We start from the raw sequence: 19,750 nt of genomic DNA on the forward strand, positions 1-19,750 counted from the left end.
TTTGGCCATGATGTTTTCCATAGCAACGGAAGAGGAAGCAGTATAGATTCCCGATTTCAAAGGGATCTGCCACCTTCTCTCTCACTGTCCTCTGGGACTCTATCGAGCTGACAGGAAGGGATTCGGATCTAAGCCCCTTGGACTTGGTCTGTTTCTCTCCCACCCTGCAGCTGGTGATGGGGCTGAGGACACTACAGCTTTGTTTGTCCCTGATCTTTTGTACCTGGATATGTGTAGTGACATTTCATTTGTATTTTAATAACTAAAGCTTTCCTGAGGGTCGGTGCAAAGCAGCCACACTTGTCAGCCATACAGGCGAGGCAGTGGTGGCACACACCTTTAATCCCAGCAGCCACACCAGTTAGCATAGAGGCCAGGCATGGTGGTGCATGCCTTTAATCCCACTAGAGAGGAATATAAGGCAGGAGGAGGCAGGAACTCACTCTCTTTCAGTCTGAAGATTTCAAAGAGGTAAGAGCTCTCTGGTGGCTTGGCTGCTTTTGCTTTTCTTCAGGTTGAACCCCAATATCTGTCTCTGGGTTTTTATTATACACGTTATAGATGTGCAATTTTTTTTACTTAAAACGTCATTATTTATTATTATTATTATTAATTCTGGTTTCTCTGATGCTGCCCTGCATTCCTGCCTCTACTTGGGAGAGTCCTGAAGTTAAGAAAAATTAGGTGATGAAAGAGTAGGGGACCAGACCACAGCAGTGGATATGACACAGAACTGTGGCCTGGCCTAAGAGAATCCATTCGGTTAGATTGAGTTCTGCCTTCTGATTTCTTTTGCAGTACAAATAGGGCCACGGGGATGGCAAAGGTGATTACTGTCAAGCCTGTCGACCTGAGTTCTGTTCCATGGAAGGAAAGAACAAAGTTCTACAAATTGTCTTTGATATATTTATACATACATAGTGCAGCACACACATGTGCACACACACACACACGCAGAAACACTTTAGAGTGCTTTTATTGATGCTATCATTCTCTTCTCTACTGAGACAGACCGCCTCAGTAGGGGTAAACCGTGACCTGAGAGCTGGAAAGGATGGCACAGACTCAGCAGGAAGCAGGACAGTGTCCCTTCTTCCTTCCTGTTTCTTCCTCAGCCAAAGGACTCTGTACAAAAGTTGTACCCATCAGCTCCGACCCCCTTTTAATGGTGCTGGGGTCAAGCCCAAGGCCTCCAATGTACTAAGTAAGTGTTCTACCACTGAACGACCCAGCTATACCTGTAACCATTTGGCATGGGTTTTCAGGACTCCCTAGCGAGCCTAAATTGGCTTGAGAAGTGGGAGATGAACATCAGCACAAAAATGATGTTCTGGAAGAAGCCGGGTTGTGTGAGCATGCGTTCATTTCATCCCAGCGTTGTCCGGCAATCCATCAGCCTTGGGACAGGTCCTTCTTCATCACAATCCAGGATCTCTCACCTCCCAGGCTTTCCTGGCTCCTGGTCCAAGCAGAGCTGCCCAGTGAGCTGTTGGTCTGAGTGTTATGGGTGGGTAGGTAGTGTTTCTTTCTTCCTGGGTCTGCTGCCCTGGATCCAGACCTTCTATTATCCTTCAGGCTCACTGGATGACGCCAGAGAATGTGTTGATGGGCATCAGAAGAGGACTGGATTTGGCTGTATTCTTTTCTCTCTCCTGCCCATGTGGATGGAACCCCGCCATCTTGGATTTCTGAGACCGTGAACATGGCTCTGGGCAGGGGCCAGCCTCAAATCTGCAGTGGGGGAGAGACCAGTTTGGAAGACTACCCTCAGGGATGAGACACACCCAGCACATTGAAAAGGCAGACCAATTGTTCTCGGGTACAGAGGAAGGGTCACAAATCAGAGAAGGAGGTCATCGTACACCAATATTCTCTGATAGGGAAGATGCTTGGAATCTAGGTCACTGTGTCTTTGTGTCTACCTTCTTGGAGAAAACCTGCAAAAATCACAAAATGGGGGTACAGGTGCTCCAAAAGGGGAGCCTCTGATAAAGGGTCAGTGCCAGCAGAGGGGCTAGAACAGGAGGACTTGCAGGCTGTGCGCTCCTAGGAATCCTGGGACCATTTAGCACTAGTCATAGGCATGGTCTAAAACCTGCCTGGCTACAGGTACTCTGATAAGTACCCTGGGCCAAAGACAGGAGACTGTGGGTGTTTCAATTCTCCCTGTGGGAACTGGAGTCCTGGGGTAAAAGCCCCCTCACCTGACCACGTCCCTGAAAGTGCGCCGGCTGTCCTTGTCCAGCCACAGCGTCAGCAGCCTCTGGTCTTGGCTCTGGACTTGGATACTGGATGTCCGAAAGGTGTTTGTCGCTGTCTACATCAGAAAAACAGTTTATGTAAATGTCACCTTCGCTCAACAGCTGGTCCTGCCAACACGTCCTACCGTGGGATCTGGTGTGTTTCCTCCCTCCATCCCAAGGGGTCCCTGCCCTTTTCCTGCTGGTGACTGAGCAGTGACTACATAAACTGCCCCCATGTTCCCTCGCATGGGATGCTGCTTCTGTTCTGCAGTTTTGTCCTTGACCTGTTAGGCTTCATTAATGAATACAAAATAGAACGCTGTGGGCGGTACCTGGCGGGTTATCAAGCTAGAGTTTCTGCATGCATCTTGAGCATCTCCTAGGGCAACCATATTGCTAGGTGGCCCTGGTTCTCAGCATTAAATTATATGCATAATTCTTTACCTGGGGCAATATAACCAGGGTGTCTAGGAAATTGTCAAATAAAACTCTAAGCCAGTGGGAAGCAGCCCCTGGGCATCCTGACTCTAGACAAAGGGGACTTCCAGAGAGGCCCTTTCTATGGAACAGAGAACTCTGGACCTTGGGGTGCCAGGAGGGCCTTGCAGAGTCCCCCACACATAGACAGGAGCTTTTGGCCGTACACAGACAGCCCTAGGTGTCAGGAAGCCTCAGAATCTGTTTCTCGCGTTTGCAACTCTGGATGCTTATAAGAATCACACAAGGGGCAGAAAGGTGTAAAAGCCAGGTGTCGGGGAGAACTGGGGCAAAACAGTGTCCTCTGGATATGACAGGGTCATTGTGCTCACAGCAGCTGTGGCCGCCTGCAGAAGACCTGCACAAGAACAAGTCAGTCGGTGTGCGAGCATGGAAGCGGAAGGGGTCCGAGTCAGTCGGTGTGTGAGTGTGGAAGTGGAAGGCAGAAGGAGTCTGGGTCAGTCGGTGTGCCAGCACGGAAGCGGAAGGGGCCCAGGTCAGCCTGTGTGTCAGCACAAAAGCAAAAGGGGTCCGGGTTAGTCCGTGTGCCAGCACGGAAGCAGAAGGGGTCCAGGAGCCTGTGCTCCTTAGTTTTTTTTTCAACTCGACACAAACTAGAGTCCTGGGACATATGCTCCACTATGTTCATAGCAGCATTGTTTGACATAGCCAGAACCTGGAAACAACCTGAATGCCCCTTGACCAAAGAATGGATAAGAAAATGTGATACATTTATACAATGGAGTACTACACAGCAGAAAAAATGGCATCTTGAAATTTGCAGGCAAATGGATGGAGCTAGAAAACATTATTTTGAATGAGGTAACCCAGACCCAGAAAGATAATTATCATATGTACTCACTCATAGGTGGTTTTTAAACATGAAGCAAAGAAAACCAGACTACAAACCACAATCTCAGAGAACCTAGACAACAATGAGGACCCTAAGAGAGACATACATGGATCTAATCTACATGCAAAGTAGAAAAAGACAAGATCTCCTGAGTAAATTGGGAGCATGGGGACCTTGGGGGAGGGTTGAAGGGGAGGGGAGACTATGAGAGGGAAGAGGAAGTGGGGGTGGGGAGCAGAGCTCAATAAAAATCAATAACAAACCCACAAAAACCCAAACAAACAAACAAACAAACAAAACTAGAGTCCTGGGAAGAGGGGAATCAGTTAGAAAAGTGTTTCCATCAATTGGCTGATAGGCAACTCTATGGAGTATTTAAAAACAAGAAGATTGTTTGGGGAGGGCCCAGTCCACTGTGGGCAGCTGGTCCTGGGCTGTATAAGAAAGCAGGCTGAGCAAGCCAGACAGACAGCATTCCTCCATGGTCTCTACTTCAGTTTCTCCCCTCAGGTTCTTGCTTAAATTACTTCCTTGGCTTCCCACCTTGATGGATTCTAACCTATAAATTAAAGTAAACCCTTTCCTCCCCAGGTTGTTTTTGGTCAGTGTTTTATCACAGCAATAGGGATGCAGAGTCCCCATCCCCCATGGAGGAGGAGGAGGACAGGTGATGGCTTCTGGGGTGGTGGAGAGTCAGCCTTAACGAAGAGTGTGGCCCCAGGTAGGTCCACAAGTCTCCCACACCCAGGAGAATATGAACAGGACAGTGGGATTTCATGAGTTATTGTTTCAAGAGGGCAGGCTTGGAAAAGTGGCACAGGTCTTTAATCCCAGCACTTGGGAGGCAGAGGCAGGCGGATCTCTGAGCTCCAAGCCAGTCAAGGCTAAACAGTGAAGGCTTAGAACAGTGTGTGGGACACAGCACCGTGTTAGTGTTGGATCCTCATTACTATTGCTGTTGTTATTGTTGGTTGTAATTCCCCCAGAAGAACGTAAGCATAAACAGTCGTCTTGGTGATGAAGGAGCTGTGTTAAGAGGAAGAAAGAAGGGGTTGGGGATTTAGCTCAGTGGTAGAACGCTAGGCCCTGGGCTCAGTCCTCAGCTCCAGGAAAAAAAATAAAAATAAAAAAAGAACAGAGGAAGAAGGAAAACTCCTGAATATTTTTTTTCTCTGTTTGTCCCCTAACTCAAACCCCTTCTCCCTACTCCTTTTCCCCTTATGTGAATCTGAACAACTGATCCGCGAGTGGAGAAGAAAGAAGCCCACAAACATCCATTAGATGGGAGGAGAGCAGACCGACCCCATGACAGAGCCTTGACAAAGGGAAGAGATGCCTGGTTGCGCAGTAGAATCTGAAGCAATTCGTGTCTCCTAGAGCTCTTATCTGTGATGGAGGGGTTACTCTTATCTGTGATGGAGAAGTGTATTGTGGCAGGTGAGCAGGCCATGGAGCCCACTGCGCTGTAACTAGACAGTTCACCAGATGGTTGTCTGCACTGGGGAGCCTCTGGTCACCTTCCAGAAATACCCAGAGGAGCTGCAGAGGCATGAGATCTGGCATAAAGAGGGGCCTAGGGGCAGCCAGGATTAATCAGTTTACAGGCTGTGCTCAAACTGCACCTGGTGAGGGATAGGGGTCACCTAAGTAAAGAGACTGACTGAGGTCTGATGAACTGGGTGTGACCTGCTGAGTATAGCATCCTGAATCAGTGTTCTTGCCCCTGGTACCTATGGGGTTCTTCAGGTGTCTGCCACGACCCAGACTCACACTCCAGGTGACCAGAGGCCATCCATCTACTAGCCTCCTCTCATACATCTGTCTGTTGCATTTGCCTCTGGGGTCTACATTGCCAAGGCACACCCCATCTCCTGGGCTGTGGACCATGAAGACAACATACATCTATAATGCAACTCTGGAGGCCAGTGGCAAGGGCCAGTTGCAAGTTTTGCAAAGGATGCCACTCCGCAAGATGAAGGAACAGGCAAAACGCTCCTCTTCCCTGCTGGCATTGGTTTGTTCCACACCTGAAGCATCTTTTTTCTGTCCTTGCCTTGTTACTGTCAGTCCTAGCTATCAAGCATGCAGCCAGTCAAAGGCAAGCCCACTGAACCTGCCAGGGGCTCTTGCTGGTCCCAGCTGGGGGCACCTTCCCTCCAGCTCACCAAGAGCTTCCCCTCTGTGGCTTGGTGTTTACCATCTGATGAAACCTGCCGGGGTTCCAGGAGAGGAAACACAGTTACTGGAATTTCACTTAGCAAGTCAGCAAGAGATAAAAAAGGGAACTTGCTGGGCTGGTTAGCTTAGATATCCAAAAGCCCCTAGCCAGGTTATTTAATGAGGTCAAATGAGCAGAGGTTAGTAGAAGGAATTGACTCCAAAAGAGAAGTTGCAGTTCAGGGTAACCAGGACCACCTTACAGCTTCAAGCTTAAAGACCCTGTCCCATGCTAAGGCAGATTCGAGCCATCAGAGCAATTTAGAGCCAACAGAGTTCTCCTGCTGTGGACAGCTCACCTTGGAGAAATGAGCTTCAGGTGCAGGGGTGAGATGTTGGAAGCCCTGGGTGACTAGTGAGCATCCTTGAGGTCTGCTATGTGCCAGATACCCTGAGTGCTGGAAGCCCCAAGATAAGGACTCGCTTCCAGAGCCCCCACCCCACCTCTCTGCCATGCCATTTACAGGGCTGCAGTGTTCCCATAACTGTCCCCAGAGTCTGGGTGAGCACAAGGGGGGGGGTACTCAGCTCACCAGGGAATGGGGGTAGGGAAGAAGCATCAGGACGGGCTTCCCAGGTAGACAGCCCCCCCCCCACACCCCTCACAGAGTGTATTGCAAAGAGAATGTGGGAACAAGGATAACACAGCAAAGCCCAAAGGTGCAACTTGTAGAACTCCCAGGCAGGGAATTGAAATAGAAAGGTTAAAAAAAATAAAGAAAAAATTTTGGGAAATATTCCAAAACCATGAGACAAATAAAAGAATGATGTTCTCATCTAAAACAAGGCTACCATGGTATCATTATGAGTGGGAGCATGAACAGGATATAAAGAAAGAAAGATTATCTATAAATATGAGAAAAATCAGCTTCACTAATTTGGAGAGACAGAAATCCAGGTTAAAACCATGCAGATATTGATGACCAGATTCACAAAGATGAAACAAGTCAACTAGTGTATTGACCGCTTTTTAAAATTATGACCACATATGGGGGTGTGACACAGTGGGGGTGGGGTCTGGAGACCAGTGTGGTAAAATGTCCAGATGGACGGATGCCAGCTCACTAGGGAAGGTTTCAAAGGCAAAATCATGAGTGTTAGCATCTGTTTAACCCAACGCGTGTTCCCACTGGCATGCTTATAATAGTGAAAGAAGATCTTTTAATCTTACAAAAAACATTTCAAAAATCATATATGTCTATGCAACCATCATTAAGAAATATTTAATGACATAATAAACAAGATCCCATCAGGACTGATGCACAAACCTTTCACATATATGAAATATATATGTTTTATATATATTTATTTTATTTTTAAAACAGGGCCTTACTATGTAAACTGGAAGTTGACCTGGAACTCACTCTCTAGATCAGGCTGACCTTGAACTCACAGAGTTAAGTAGCACTCTGCCTACCGAGTGCTGCTTAAGGCATGCACCACCATTCCCAGCTGACTTCATGTATTTTTGAGCAAAAGTGTTACTATAAGCCGGGCGGTGGTGGCGCACACCTTTAATCCCAGCACTCGGGAGGCAGAGGCAGGCGGATCTCTGTGAGTTCGAGACCAGCCTGGTCTACAGAGCTAGTTCCAGGACAGGCTCCAAAACCACAGAGAAACCCAGTCTCAAAAAACCAAAAAAAAAAAAAAAATGTTACTATAGACCACTATCCACTGTATCTATCAATTATATAAAAATATAATTAATGAAAAAACACCCAAAGTATTTATACTAGAAAAAATGTCCCCAGCTATCCTAACCATGACTCAAACACTGAAACATTTCATCTGGAGATGAAAACATGACTTTGAAACAGAGAAATGGAAGGACTGAAAAGCCCATTGGCTTTGCAACACGGAGGTGACTTTGCTGCAGTCGGGGAAGCTCACAGCAATAGCTGTGAGCAAAGCGGTCGTGGGTCAGACCTCAAACTCTTACACGTATCTTTTTAAAAAGCTTGACTGAGACAGGAGAAAGAAGCTGGTAGCCAGGGAGAAAACATGGTCATGGTAGAGTTTCTTGTCTGTTTCTAGGCTGGAGAGGAGGCCTGAGTCTGTCTGCAGAGGAAGGGGCAGGGAAGAAGGAGAGGTCACAGGCAGAGAAAGAGAAAAGAGACTCCAAAGACCACCAGGAAAGAGACTGACTGACATCAAGGCTCCAGGTGAGGAGGAGTTTGTTCGGGTCTGGTCAGTGTGGGTGCAGAATTTATTTCAGAAGCTATCTGCACACAGCCTGTCTGGTGGGTGATGCCCAGGAGTCAATGTTTGTGTGAGCACCGTTCAGGTGGGACCGTGAGGCTCTGGGGTCAACTTAAGTGTAAGTGAATTGAGAGAAGCTGTCAGAGGGAGAACAAGGGGGAGTCTCATACCCTTATCACTAAATATCAGTTCATTCAAGGCAAAGCCGAGGGGCGTGTGTGTGTGTGTGTGCGTGTGTGTGTGCGTGTGTGTGTGCGCGCGCGCGCGTGTGTATGTGCGTGTGCTTGTGCGTGTGTGTGCGTGTGCGTGCGTGTGTGTGCGTGTGCGTGCGTGTGTGCGCGCGTGCGTGCATGTGCGTGCGTGCATGTGTGTGCGTGTGTGTGCGTGTGTGTACGTCCGTGCGTGTGCGTGCGTGCATGCGTGTGTTCAGAGGAACAGTGAGAGTGAGAGAGCTGCATGGGTGTCGTCTGTCCTGGAGGAGTCTGGTTGCAGGGCTGTGACTGGGATGAGACGGGTGGGCAACTGTGGTTGTCAGGGGATGCCTTAGTCCTCAAATGGGCTGCAGACGAAGACGGGGCTCGGTGCCTTTCTTATACCTGCAGAGCCTCCCCATTTCCCACACTGATTGGAAAGTCCCACGGCAGGAGTGAAGGGTCACGAGTCAGCTCCCTTTCTCTGAATTTCTTCCCCACCCTCATCCCCCACCCCTGCAGGCTCCTTCACCAGCTGCCTGTCCCCCTCTGCTTGTCCCCCTTCCTAATCCACCCGAACTCACAGTGAACGACCTTCCTGCAAGATTGGAGGACTTGACCACCTCCGTCACACTGACATGCAGACAAGTGCAGTTTGCAGCAGAAGCAGCATTTGGTGAGGTGCAGTGGGAGAACCCTGAAATCAAATGAAATGGGGGGTGGTGAGTGGGAAGCTGGAGACTCGGGGTCCTGAGAAACCCCCCCTAACCCTGTCTTCTCCTCTGCTTCCAGTTCACCCCGCCCCGTGGCCTTCACTTCTGGGTTCCATGTTGGTCTTAACCACGCTTTTGTTCTTTCTTCCTTTCCCATCTGCTTCCCTGGAGAATCAACTGAGTTTCTGAACCCCTGGTGATCACCAAGCCAAGTCCTAGGGCCCCATATTGAGAAAATGATCTCACTGTGTAGCCCCGGCTAGCCTGAAACTCAGAGATCCGCCTGCCTCTGCTTCCTGAGTGCAGGGATTAAAGGAATGCACCACCATACTGGGCTTTCCTATCTTTGTAATTTTTGTTTTAAATGCATGCGGTAGTGTTGGGAATTGAAACTGGAACCTCAAATGTACTAGATAAACATTTTATCAGCAATTCACATCCCTAGTCCCCACCCCACCCCACTTCTTAACAGTGTATCAAAAAGTCACCATGTGTGACCACTGTCAGGCCTAAGTTTTCTCTGCCAGCTAAAGATGGTGCTTAGAGCAGCGTGCTTCTTGGGTGACTCTGGTCTCACCTCTGTGATGGCTTGGGGTTAGGATACAAGTGCGAGTCTTATGAAGGAAAAGGAAGGATACAATACTTGGCCTCTCCTTTTCTCCTCTTCCCCTCTTCCCCTTCTTCTTCTTTGGCAGGGTCTCCTCTAGTCCTATCTGGCCTCAAACTTACTATGTAATCAAAGATGACCTTGATCTGAACCCTGTGCCCCCCATCCTGAGCTTGCTCAGATTACAAGTGTGTGCTACCAGGTTCACCGTGGGCAGAGCTAACATTAGCGATTTACTATGTGCACACAAACTAGTGTCTAGTATTTTCTATTTAAAAGTATGAAAGTGACACATCCCTTGCCCAAAGTCACACAGATAGCAAGAAGCAAAAAGGGTAAGGATTCTGCCTCCCCAGCTCTGCCCCTGCTCTCCTGGTCCACTGCTTCACAGCCTCTTCCAGACCATGAGCCCCTGGCAGGACGCTAACATGCCACAAGAAAGACTGTCTTCTAGAATATGAACGTGTCACAAGTCACCTGAGAGTTCATTTCACTTGGACTTCTTTCTGTGCTGGATGCCTCTGTAAGAGCACTGATACAGGAGGTTGGGCGAGAGGATGCCACGTTCGAGACCAGCCCGGCCTACATTGTGAGACGCCATCTTATTTTGAGACAAATTTGTGTGCATAAACATGACTTCATTTATTTCAACAAATTGTTTGTTTGTGATGGGGGCTCATGATGTAGCCCAGGCTTTGAATTCATGATCTCTTTGCCTCAGCCTCCCGAGCGCTAGGATTACAGGCCTGGGCACTGCACTATCGTCTTGAGGAGCTGCTGGGTGCCAGGTACCTTCTAGGTACTGTGGAGACTGGCGAACAGATACAGTTCTGCCCTAGGTGAGCTCTCCTGAATCCTCAGAAATGATCTCCCCCAAGTTTGTATTGGTCATGGCCCTGAAGCCTAAACTGTGGAATTTCGCAGAGACGATGGGGCAGTGGAGAGGAGCCCCGAGTGAGGGTGCCTGGCTCAGGACTCTTGCAGGGGTGACCCTGAGAAAGTGTTTTCTTTGCTTCAATTCCTGTCAGGAAGGACTTAGGAATACTGATAATATTGATATCAGAGAATTCATATGCACCTAACAGAATGCTGCTAGGCTCCTGGGAAATATCTTTGGTGCTGATCATCCTTGTCTCCACCTCTTCTTCCCTCCAGGGGACCAGGGAGCGCTTGTGAAGCTCATGCCGAGGCTGTGTGAGTCTATGTGAGCTGATTTCTTTACTGTTGTTTCATCTCATTCATTCATTTATTTTTATTTTGGAACAATATGTAAAAGCCACCATTTCCCAGCAGAAGCCGCCGGCTCTGGAGGCCTAATTCCGAGTGGAGAGGCCTTCTGCCCCACTCCAGCCGTGGAGGCCCTGTCCCAAGGCTGGGATAGTCTGGATTGTTTGGCAGTGGACCTCCTGAGGGCAGGGGTCTGGCTTTTCTCAAGGCCTCAGCTCTTCCCAACCAGAGCTCTTTGAGGCAGGGAAGTTGTGAGAGCTCCAGCCCCACCCGGCTTCCCCATCTCCTGTCAGCCAACCCTTTTCCCTCCTCTGTCCCCGATTTTCTCCTCATCCCTCCACCTCTTCACTCTGCATTCCCAGATCCTCACCTTCAGTGTCACCGGCTGGAATGGTCTTCAGGACCAGGCCGGTGGCCCGCAGAGAAGCAGTGACCTCCCGGGGCCTGTGGCTGAGCAGGGCCTGGGGATGGAAATTGAAGAGCTGAAGAGGGGATCCTGAGACTGTGCCCTTCCTGCATCTTCAGGTCTCACATATCCCTGCCCTGAGAGTCTCCCTGGGGTGCTGATACCAAAACGGGCCTGTGGGAAGAGGCTTAGACATCCCTAGTCCCCAGTGAGCCAATGGGTACCTCATAAGGAAGAAGTGTTTGAGCAAGAAACCAGCTTTCATTCCTTTTCTCCTTTCTTTCTTTCTTTCTTTCTTTCTTTCTTTCTTTCTTTCTTTCTTTCTTTTGACAAGGTCTCACTGTGTAGCTCTAGCTGGCCTCAAGCTCACAGAACTCCACTTGCTCTGTTTCTAGGCGTTACGACATGCACCACCATGCCCATCCAACCCTCTAATTTCTTAGAGCACATTGCCGCCTTGCCTGCGTGTGAGGTCAATTTCACCCTTACTCCATCCTTGCAGAATGCTCTAGAGTCTAAAAGAGTCCAAGGATATTGTCAAGAAAGGGCGTGTGTGGCTTCCTTTGGCTCTGTCTACAACCCTCATGTCCCAGAGGCTGGCTGGCTTTCACTAGCCATGCCACCTGGTCCCTGCTGGCTGTGCCAATGACACCGACCTTCTGGTAGCACACAGACAGTTCAGCTCCTGTGCCTTCAGCTGTCCCCTTCCTTCGGGGTGAAGATCCTTCTGAGGGGAGATAAGAGAGTGTATAAGGTGACATTCCCTCCCCCATGTCATTGAGGCTTAGCGGCTGAATAGACCTGGCAGCTGTCTCTGGGTGGAGAGGTGGCATCTTGGGGAGACTGCCTTTCGATCTGGGGGTGCTCTGAGGTAGAGAGGTAAGTGTGGCCCTAGCATTCAGCAGAGGCCCATGATGTAGCAGGGCGACCATAAGGGTGACATCTGGTGAGAGGCAAGAGAGTGAGGGCAGGGGAAGCTGAGCCAGGGTGAGCTCGGGGAAAGGGAACAGAAGCTCACCTTTGGGGGACTTGGAGTCTTGGATCTTCACCTTCAGCTCTGTGAGGAAAATCTCCTCTGTAGGGTCATGACTCAGGTTGGTGAAGATCTAGAGACAAGAAGAGGGAGGGAAAGAGGGAATGAGGAAATGAGGGGAGGAGGGAAGAAGGGGGCTTGGAGAAAGCCTGAGGTGTCCCACCCAACCGCCTGCCAGAGCTAGGTTCTGAGCTACACAGAGGGGATGGCCACATCAGTCCTGACCTCTTCAGCAATGTAAGCTAACAGATGCCCCCAGTCATAAGCTGTTTTGAAAAGTTCTTGTCACTTGCATCTGAGTCCTTTTCTGAAGCAAAAGAATGGAGAGGAAGAATCAGGAGGCTCTGATTCTGATCAAACCTGTTTACCACATACCGGTAAAAGCTACCATGGAAAACTAACCTTAGGACAGAAAAGGAAGAAACCGCAGCCTCCACAAATGGCTCCTACCTATCGGCATCAACTGATAAGACGTGGGTCATTTGGGAAATTGAGGGAAGGACTTGAAAGCTAACTTCTCTTCCATTGTTTAATGCTATCAAAGGCGTGGAGCTTGAAAACACAGTAGGAGAGGAAATTGAGACCTGGAGAAAGCCTGATCCTTGAAGTTCAATGCTATGCACACCCTGAATGGTAACATGGACCAACAATTCATGGGTTCAGAATGTGGTTGTTTGGGTTTTAGGTGACCAAGGATAGATGATAGAGACAGAAGTTCTTGTCTGAGAAGGAAGGGCCAGGAGAAGGGCATCAGTCTGGTCAAGGGCCTAGATGGAGAGGTTCATACTGAATTGGAGGAGGTCCTGGGGGAACAGGAGTGGGTGTGGTGTGTTCTGAGCATGGACAGGACATTCAGGGGACCCAACGGTAGGAAAGTCACTCACTGAGGGAAGGGCTTGAGAAAAATGATGATTAGGAAGAGTCCTCTAAGTGTCTTAGAGGAAGAGGAAACTGGCCGGGGATCTCCATGGGCCAGGATGAAAGGGTGTGTGGTACTAGTGGGCTTGTGTTTTGCTAGGAAGAGAAAAGGGAAACAAGGGAAGCAAACAGAGTCGTTCAGACGCAGAACTGACGAGCAGGAAAAGAAAAGAAGTAATAGGTATCAGAGGGGAGGCTGGAGCTGAGAAAATACAGGGATCTGAAGGTCTCTAAGCAACAGAAGAGAGGATGGTGGGAGAGCAAACGAGAGTGCCTTGGGAACGTGTAACCAGAGGACGGAAGACAGTTTAGAGCAGGCTACCCCTGACTCTCAACCTTCTGCTTGAATTGGAGGGCTTCGAAGTAAATAATGACCAAAGATAAAGTTGTTAAGAGCAGCCAGGAACTGATTTGCAGCTGAGTGACCAGTATCTCCCCAGAGCCAGAGGATTTATGTGATGGTTAACAAGGTCTTGCGGGCTGGCATTGTACCCTTGGAACCCCAGGGGAAAAATGTACCTTAACCTTGTAGAGCTGAAAATAGATGGGTTGGGTGCCCATGCGAACATAGTAAGTGATGACGTCCAGGATAAAGGGGTCCACGGTCCGGGATGTGTCTAAGCAGGGAGGCTGTAAGGAGCAAGGCAGTGTCTTCAGCAGCCACTCACCTCCAGGCTGCTAGGGATGCACCATTGTCTCAGTGAGAAACTCCAAAGCCCTCACGCTCCCTGTGATCTGGCCAAATCTGTCCAATCCTTCAACATCCTCCAAGCCATCCTGGCCATCTGGTTTTTTACTTCTAACCAAAATACAAATTACCTTTTTGTTTTTTGTTTTGTTTTTTGTTTTTGAAGACAGGGTTTCTCTGAGTAGCTTTGGCTGTACTGGAACTTGCTCTGTAGTCTACAGTGGCCTTGAACTCATAGAGATCCACCTGCCTCTGCCTCCCACGAGCTGGGATTAAAGGCATGCGCCACCAGCATCCGGCTACAAATTACTTCTAATGAGACCACGTCTCTGGTGAGCTGGTTAATTTCATTTGCACCAATTTACTGAGCTGTGAAGCGGTGTACTAGCTGCCTGAGGATGTAACTAATGAGGAAATCGCCTGGGTAGAAGTGTAGGTTTGAATTGGACACTCACTATCTAGAATCCTGGGCAAAAGTTATTCAGATATTTTGAGGTTGGAGTAATCTTCAAGGGAGACGTAAGAGGTTGAACTGCATGGTGGGTGATATCCCTTTGCTCTGGCCACCTCTTATCTATTAATAAACTCACTAATAAACCAAGTGTGATCGCATGTGCCTGTAATCCCTGTCCCTTAGGCGGCTGAGGAAAAAGAATGTTGAGTTAAACTACACAGTGAGGCTCTGTCTCAAAATGAGCCAACCAGCAATAGTCACCTGGTTCTGGGGATGGGCTCAGCCCCTTATCCTCTGTGGCTGTCTTAGTCCTGTGACAGCAATGTCAATGACCGTCAGACACAGAACAGAGCATCTGTACAGAATGGGATACAGGCTGAGTACCCCTTATCAGAAATGCTCGGGGCCGGAGGTGTTTCTGACTCCATGATTTTTACCCCTTCAAATTTTGGAATATTTATGTGTAGATGAGATACCTTGGCAACGGGGCTCAAGTGTAACCATGAAATTCCTTTTGTCTCATATGTACCTCATCCTCTAAACCCGAAGATAAGTTCACACATTTTTAGTGTGCTTATGTTTTGACTACGACCTGTCACACGAGGACGGGTGTGGAATTTTCCACTTGTAGAATCATGATGGTGCTCAAAAATTTGTGTGTGTCAGAGCATTTCAAGTTTTGGATTTCCAGGTTAGGAATGCTCAAGCCGTGACACAAGACTTGGCAAGAGGCTCAGATTTGTCTTAAGCATTTTTTATCTAACCCCAAATCTCTTCTGACTCTCACATCTGCTTCACTGAAATAGTCCTTAAAAAAAACATGCTTGGTCAGGTGTGGTGGTGCACACCTCTGATCCCATTGCTCAGGAGGCAGAGGCAGAGGTAGGTGGATCTCTGTGAGCTCAAGGCTAGCCTAGACTATATAGTAAGTTCCAGGCCAGTCAGGACTACACAATGAAACCCTATCTCAACGCTCCCCATCCCCCAATTATGCTGATAATACATCCTGATAAAAAATCATTGCTTCATAGTGTCTTCAGGTCCTTCACATGGGAACTGCTTTTGGAAAGGCCATACAACTGATTAACTATAAGAGGAGTAGAAGGAGAAAGCAAATCTTTTATGTGTCCTGGTTGGAAGAAAAACTACCAGCAGAAGAGAAGAGCCAAGGCCTCTAGAGAACGGTCTCTTATAATCTTCTCTGGCTTTCAAGGGGGAAAGCATTTTAATACCCTGCTAAACAGTCTTTTGTGTATGTGCAAAAACAAAACATCTCTAGGTGCTATTCTTTTTTTTTTTTTTTTTTTTTTGGTTTTTCGAGACAGGGTTTCTCTGTAGCTTTTGGAGACTCTCCTGGAACTAGCTCTTGTAGACCAGGATGGCCTCAAACTCACAGAGATCCACTTGCCTCTGCCTCCCAAGTGCTGGGATTAAAGGCATGCGCCACCACCACCCAGCTCCAGGTACTATTCAGAAAACAGGTACACACATCCAGACATCTTTGTGTGCATAAAACATGTAAGACGAAGCCCCCAATCAGGCAGGCAAGAAACACAATAGAGACCTTAATTCAGTGACCTGTCGAAAGGCAGATGTGTACTTTTTATGAAATGTTTTCAAATGTTATCTTTTAAGAAATAGAATAAGCCAGGTGGTGGTGGCGCACGCCTTTAATCCCAGCACTTGGGAGGCAGAAGCAGGCAGTGCTCTGTGAGTTGGAGGCCAGCCTGGTCTATGAAGTGAGTTCCAGGACAGCTGGAACTGTTACACAGAGAAACCCCATCTTGGAAAACAAAAATAAAACAACAACAACAACAAAAAGGGAAACAAAACAAACAAAAAGTAAATAGAATGAGTAGTTTGATAACATATATAAACCAGCAGTTTCTTGTTATATTGGCAATACATTCCTTCCCACTGGGACGAGAGAAACACACTCACCATGACAAGAAGCGCACTACACGATGTGAGGAATGAGCTGAGTGAGAAATGGGGAGAAGGAGATAAGAAAGAAGGACTGTTCAGTCCCCGAAGGCATAGAAGAAAACACTTAGGAAATTACATTGTGCCCCCGGAAAGGGACACTTAGTATGTGAAAGGGGCTGATTCTTTCTCTTTAATCAAAATGCCAGTAGATTTTTTTTTTTAAAATTTGGGTCTGGTGAGATGGCTCAGTGGTTAAGTGCACTTGCTGCTTTTTTTGGAGGACGAGAGTTAGGTTCCCAGCATCTGTGTGAAGCTCACAACTGTCTGTAGCTCTAACTCCAGGAGCTCTGTGCCTTCTTCTGGCCTCCACAGGCACCTGCACACGTGTGCACGCATGCGTACACAAAATAAAATAAAAATAAGCTGGGCAGTGGTGGTGCACGCCTTTAATCCCAGCACTTGGGAGTCAGAGGCAGGCGGATCTCTGTGAGTTTGAGGCCAGCCTAGTCTACAAAAGCTAGTTCCAGAAGAGGCTCCAAAGCTACAGAGAAACCCTGTCTCGAAAAAGCAAAAACAAAATAAAACAAACAAACAAAAAACCATGCAAATTCTAAAGTTTATCAGGAAAGATAAGCCAGCATATCCTGAAAAGTTCTGTAATAGAGAAATAATGCTGTAGGCTTACCCTTCCAGATATCAAAATAGAATCATATTAACTTGTACATGCATAAATCCATGAAAGCATGGATCCCATGTTCCCAGAAATAGCATCACACAGATGTAAGAGTTCAGTCAGGGACACGAGCAGAATATCAGATGGATGAGGCAGGATGGTTTATATAACTAACAGCTTTGGGAGAGTCTGCTAAGCATTTGGGAAAAACAAGGTTACATACACACTTCAGATGAAAGGCTAAAATTATTTGTGTGTGGGCTCATTATTCAGTTATAAAAATCCAGACTGTAACAGTGTTTGAGTCCTGTGATCCCAGGGCTGGTGAGATGGCCCAGGGGCAAAGTGTATTGTACACTCCTGGAGTCCCAAATTCAATCCCCAGAAGCCATGTAAAGCAACAAAGTTGTCCTCTGACCTCCACAAGAGTGCTGTGGTATGCATGACCCTCAAACACACAGACACAGACAAAGAGGAGGAAGAGGAGGAGGAGGAGGAGGAGGAGGAGGAGGAGGAGGAGGAGGAGGAGGAGGAGGAGAAGACACTTTTAAAGGCAGAGGTCATAGGGATAAAAGTTCTACACCTAACAACAGAAAACGGTAAACTCTAACTAAAAAACCTAATGGGAAAATGACACAGTGCAAAAACCGAAACCCTCCGCAGTATTTACGGCACTGAGCTGGTCTATGTGTGAACAGCGACAGGCTCTCAAGGCAGTCATGTGTCCCCTCTCTAGCCTGCCCCTGTCAGTCATGGTTAGGGATGGCAGATGCAGTCTGCAGTCAGATCCTCCGGTTCCCAGGGTAGGGCTGGGGCATCGTAATTTACTTTCCTGCTTTGGGCAAGTTAGCTAATCTGTTTCTGCTTCAGCTACCTGGCCTGTAAAATGGAGACACGGTATGGTGACAATGGCACTTGGAGACATCCGTCCCCATCTTCTGTGAGAACTAAACGAACAGATCCCATGGGTTGATTCTGAGGTCAGGGGTGGCCTGCAGCATGTAACTGGGGTCTCCTTCTGACTCAACCTCCCTCCTCATCTGAGCTTTTAAAATATTTTCCACCTTCATTCATGCCCCTCACACTCTTCCTGCCCTCTCCCTTCCCCTCCCTTCCTCCCTCCTTCCCTCCTCGCTTTCTCTCTCCATTCCCTCCCTCCCCTCCCCCCTCTTCCCTCGCCGCTCCTACCATCTCGGCCAGCTTGAGGATGGCGGGACACAGGGTGTTGACAGTGCTTTCGTACCATGGGTCCGCCCGACCGAGGAAGGAAGCCAGCTCTCCCAGCTCAGGCTTTCTGGATGCCTCTGGATTCTGGGGATTTGGGGAATAAAGGGACAAACACACCTGTCAGACCCTCCCCTCCTAGTCTGGGTGCCCCAGATACCAAAGTCCAGTGCTCTGTGACCACAGTCAAGTCATTTAACCTCTTGGGCTCAGTTCCCATACTGTGTGAAGACACATTAGCGCTCTGTAGCATAAACTCAAATGAAACGGAAGAGCTTTGGCCGAGGGTCGCTTGTCTGTGACACTGAGGAAACACTGGTGACCTTTAAAGGGCAGAGATGAGTATTGCTTGGCTCTTGTTCTGGTGAGGATGAGCGTGGATGAATCTCCCCCGCCCTCCCAACACCAGTGGACTCTGGAGATCTGCCTCAGACTTTCTCTCCCGTGAAGGGAGGGAGGGGAATTCTCTCATCAGATGAAAGCAAAGAATTTCAGTACAGCTAACAACTTAACAGCTTAACACTGTTAAGATTATCTAGAGAGACAATATTCCCTTTTCTAAAAAATACCTCAAGCAAAGACATTAAAACAGTAAATGGACCGTGCTTGCTTGGGCCAGAATGGGTGTGGCCTTGAGTTTTAGCTGTGGCTGTGCCTGTGATGACGTCATCTCTCAATTCTACATCTAAACAGTGCAGCTTGGAAAACCAGCTTAGAGTCTGCCTCACTTACTAGAGGAAATTCTCTAGGATTAAGTAAAACCACTCAGAATGTTTTTCTTACTTTTTAAGCTTTGTGTAATTGTTTGCTTCGTTTTTAAAAGCAACCCCCTTGAGCAACATCATGGGCACAGACATGGCGAAGGCAGGGCGATGCTCTCAAGAACTCTGAACCCAAGCTTTGGGTGTCTGACATCCTTGTCCTTAGCCTCCCTCTCTCTCTGTTTCTCTCTCTGTTTCTCTCTCTGTTTCTCTCTCTGTTTCTCTCTCTGTTTCTCTCTCTGTTTCTCTCTCTCTCTCTCTGAAGCATGTACTCTCTCGTCTCTACTTAATAAACTCACTAACCCTCCTTCACTCCGGCTCATCCTGCAGCATAGTCAAGGTCTGGCTTCACAGAGTGGAGGTCCCCAGGGCCCCTCAATTCGCTGCTCAGCACTGATAATTCCATTACAAAGACAAGAGGGGGTCCAGCAGAGGGGGCTGCTGTGGCAAAACCTGTGTCTTGACTTCTGATCTGGAAGGCTCCTTCCAAGTCTCTCTCAGCTCTACACGCTGAGGTAATGTTCTCGACCCTGAGCCAGGGAGCTAGGCTGCCAGTAGTCCCCACTCCTCCCTCTCTTCTCTGATGAGACCATTGCTCCTGACCCTTTTAGATGTTTCCATGGTCCCCTTGGCCCTGACCCTCCCTGTCCAGTCACCTGAGGTGCCAGCACAGGGATGTAGTAGAGCTGCAGGCTGAGTCTAGGAGTGAGGCAGAACTTCTTGGCTTCCCGTTTCCTGGCAACAGGCAACAAGGTAGAGTGGGTAAGAGCCTGGGGTTGGGTGTTGGATCAAATAGTCTCAGCTTTGCTGTTTATCATGTATTGACTTTGGGTAATTTATACAAGCTTTCTGAGCCTCCGTTTACCCATTTATGAAATGGGAACAGTTGTCATTTCCTGTCAAGCTGATGGCTGGGCATTGGGGATACTCTGCAATGTTC

The 19,750-nt window shown here is 48.3% G+C and overlaps 1 protein-coding gene across 1 annotated transcript in view; it reads right to left on the bottom strand.

The window, feature by feature from the left end:
- Window positions 1-978: 978 nt before the first annotated feature.
- The window catches only part of Pik3r6 (phosphoinositide-3-kinase regulatory subunit 6), a 42,669-nt gene continuing 23,897 nt past the window's right edge, over window positions 979-19,750 (bottom strand). The window contains exons 12-20 of the mRNA XM_075992103.1: window positions 19,467-19,545; window positions 18,014-18,136; window positions 13,604-13,714; window positions 12,152-12,239; window positions 11,790-11,860; window positions 11,098-11,188; window positions 8,765-8,877; window positions 2,205-2,317; window positions 979-1,731 (exon numbers count right to left, since the gene is read on the bottom strand). Of these exons, the coding sequence (XP_075848218.1) occupies window positions 1,578-1,731; window positions 2,205-2,317; window positions 8,765-8,877; window positions 11,098-11,188; window positions 11,790-11,860; window positions 12,152-12,239; window positions 13,604-13,714; window positions 18,014-18,136; window positions 19,467-19,545 (943 nt within the window). The 3' untranslated portion in view covers window positions 979-1,577. The remainder of the gene's footprint in view (window positions 1,732-2,204; window positions 2,318-8,764; window positions 8,878-11,097; window positions 11,189-11,789; window positions 11,861-12,151; window positions 12,240-13,603; window positions 13,715-18,013; window positions 18,137-19,466; window positions 19,546-19,750) is intronic.

This window comes from Microtus pennsylvanicus, chromosome 11 (assembly GCF_037038515.1).
Source record: "Microtus pennsylvanicus isolate mMicPen1 chromosome 11, mMicPen1.hap1, whole genome shotgun sequence".
Lineage (NCBI taxonomy): Eukaryota > Metazoa > Chordata > Mammalia > Rodentia > Cricetidae > Microtus > Microtus pennsylvanicus.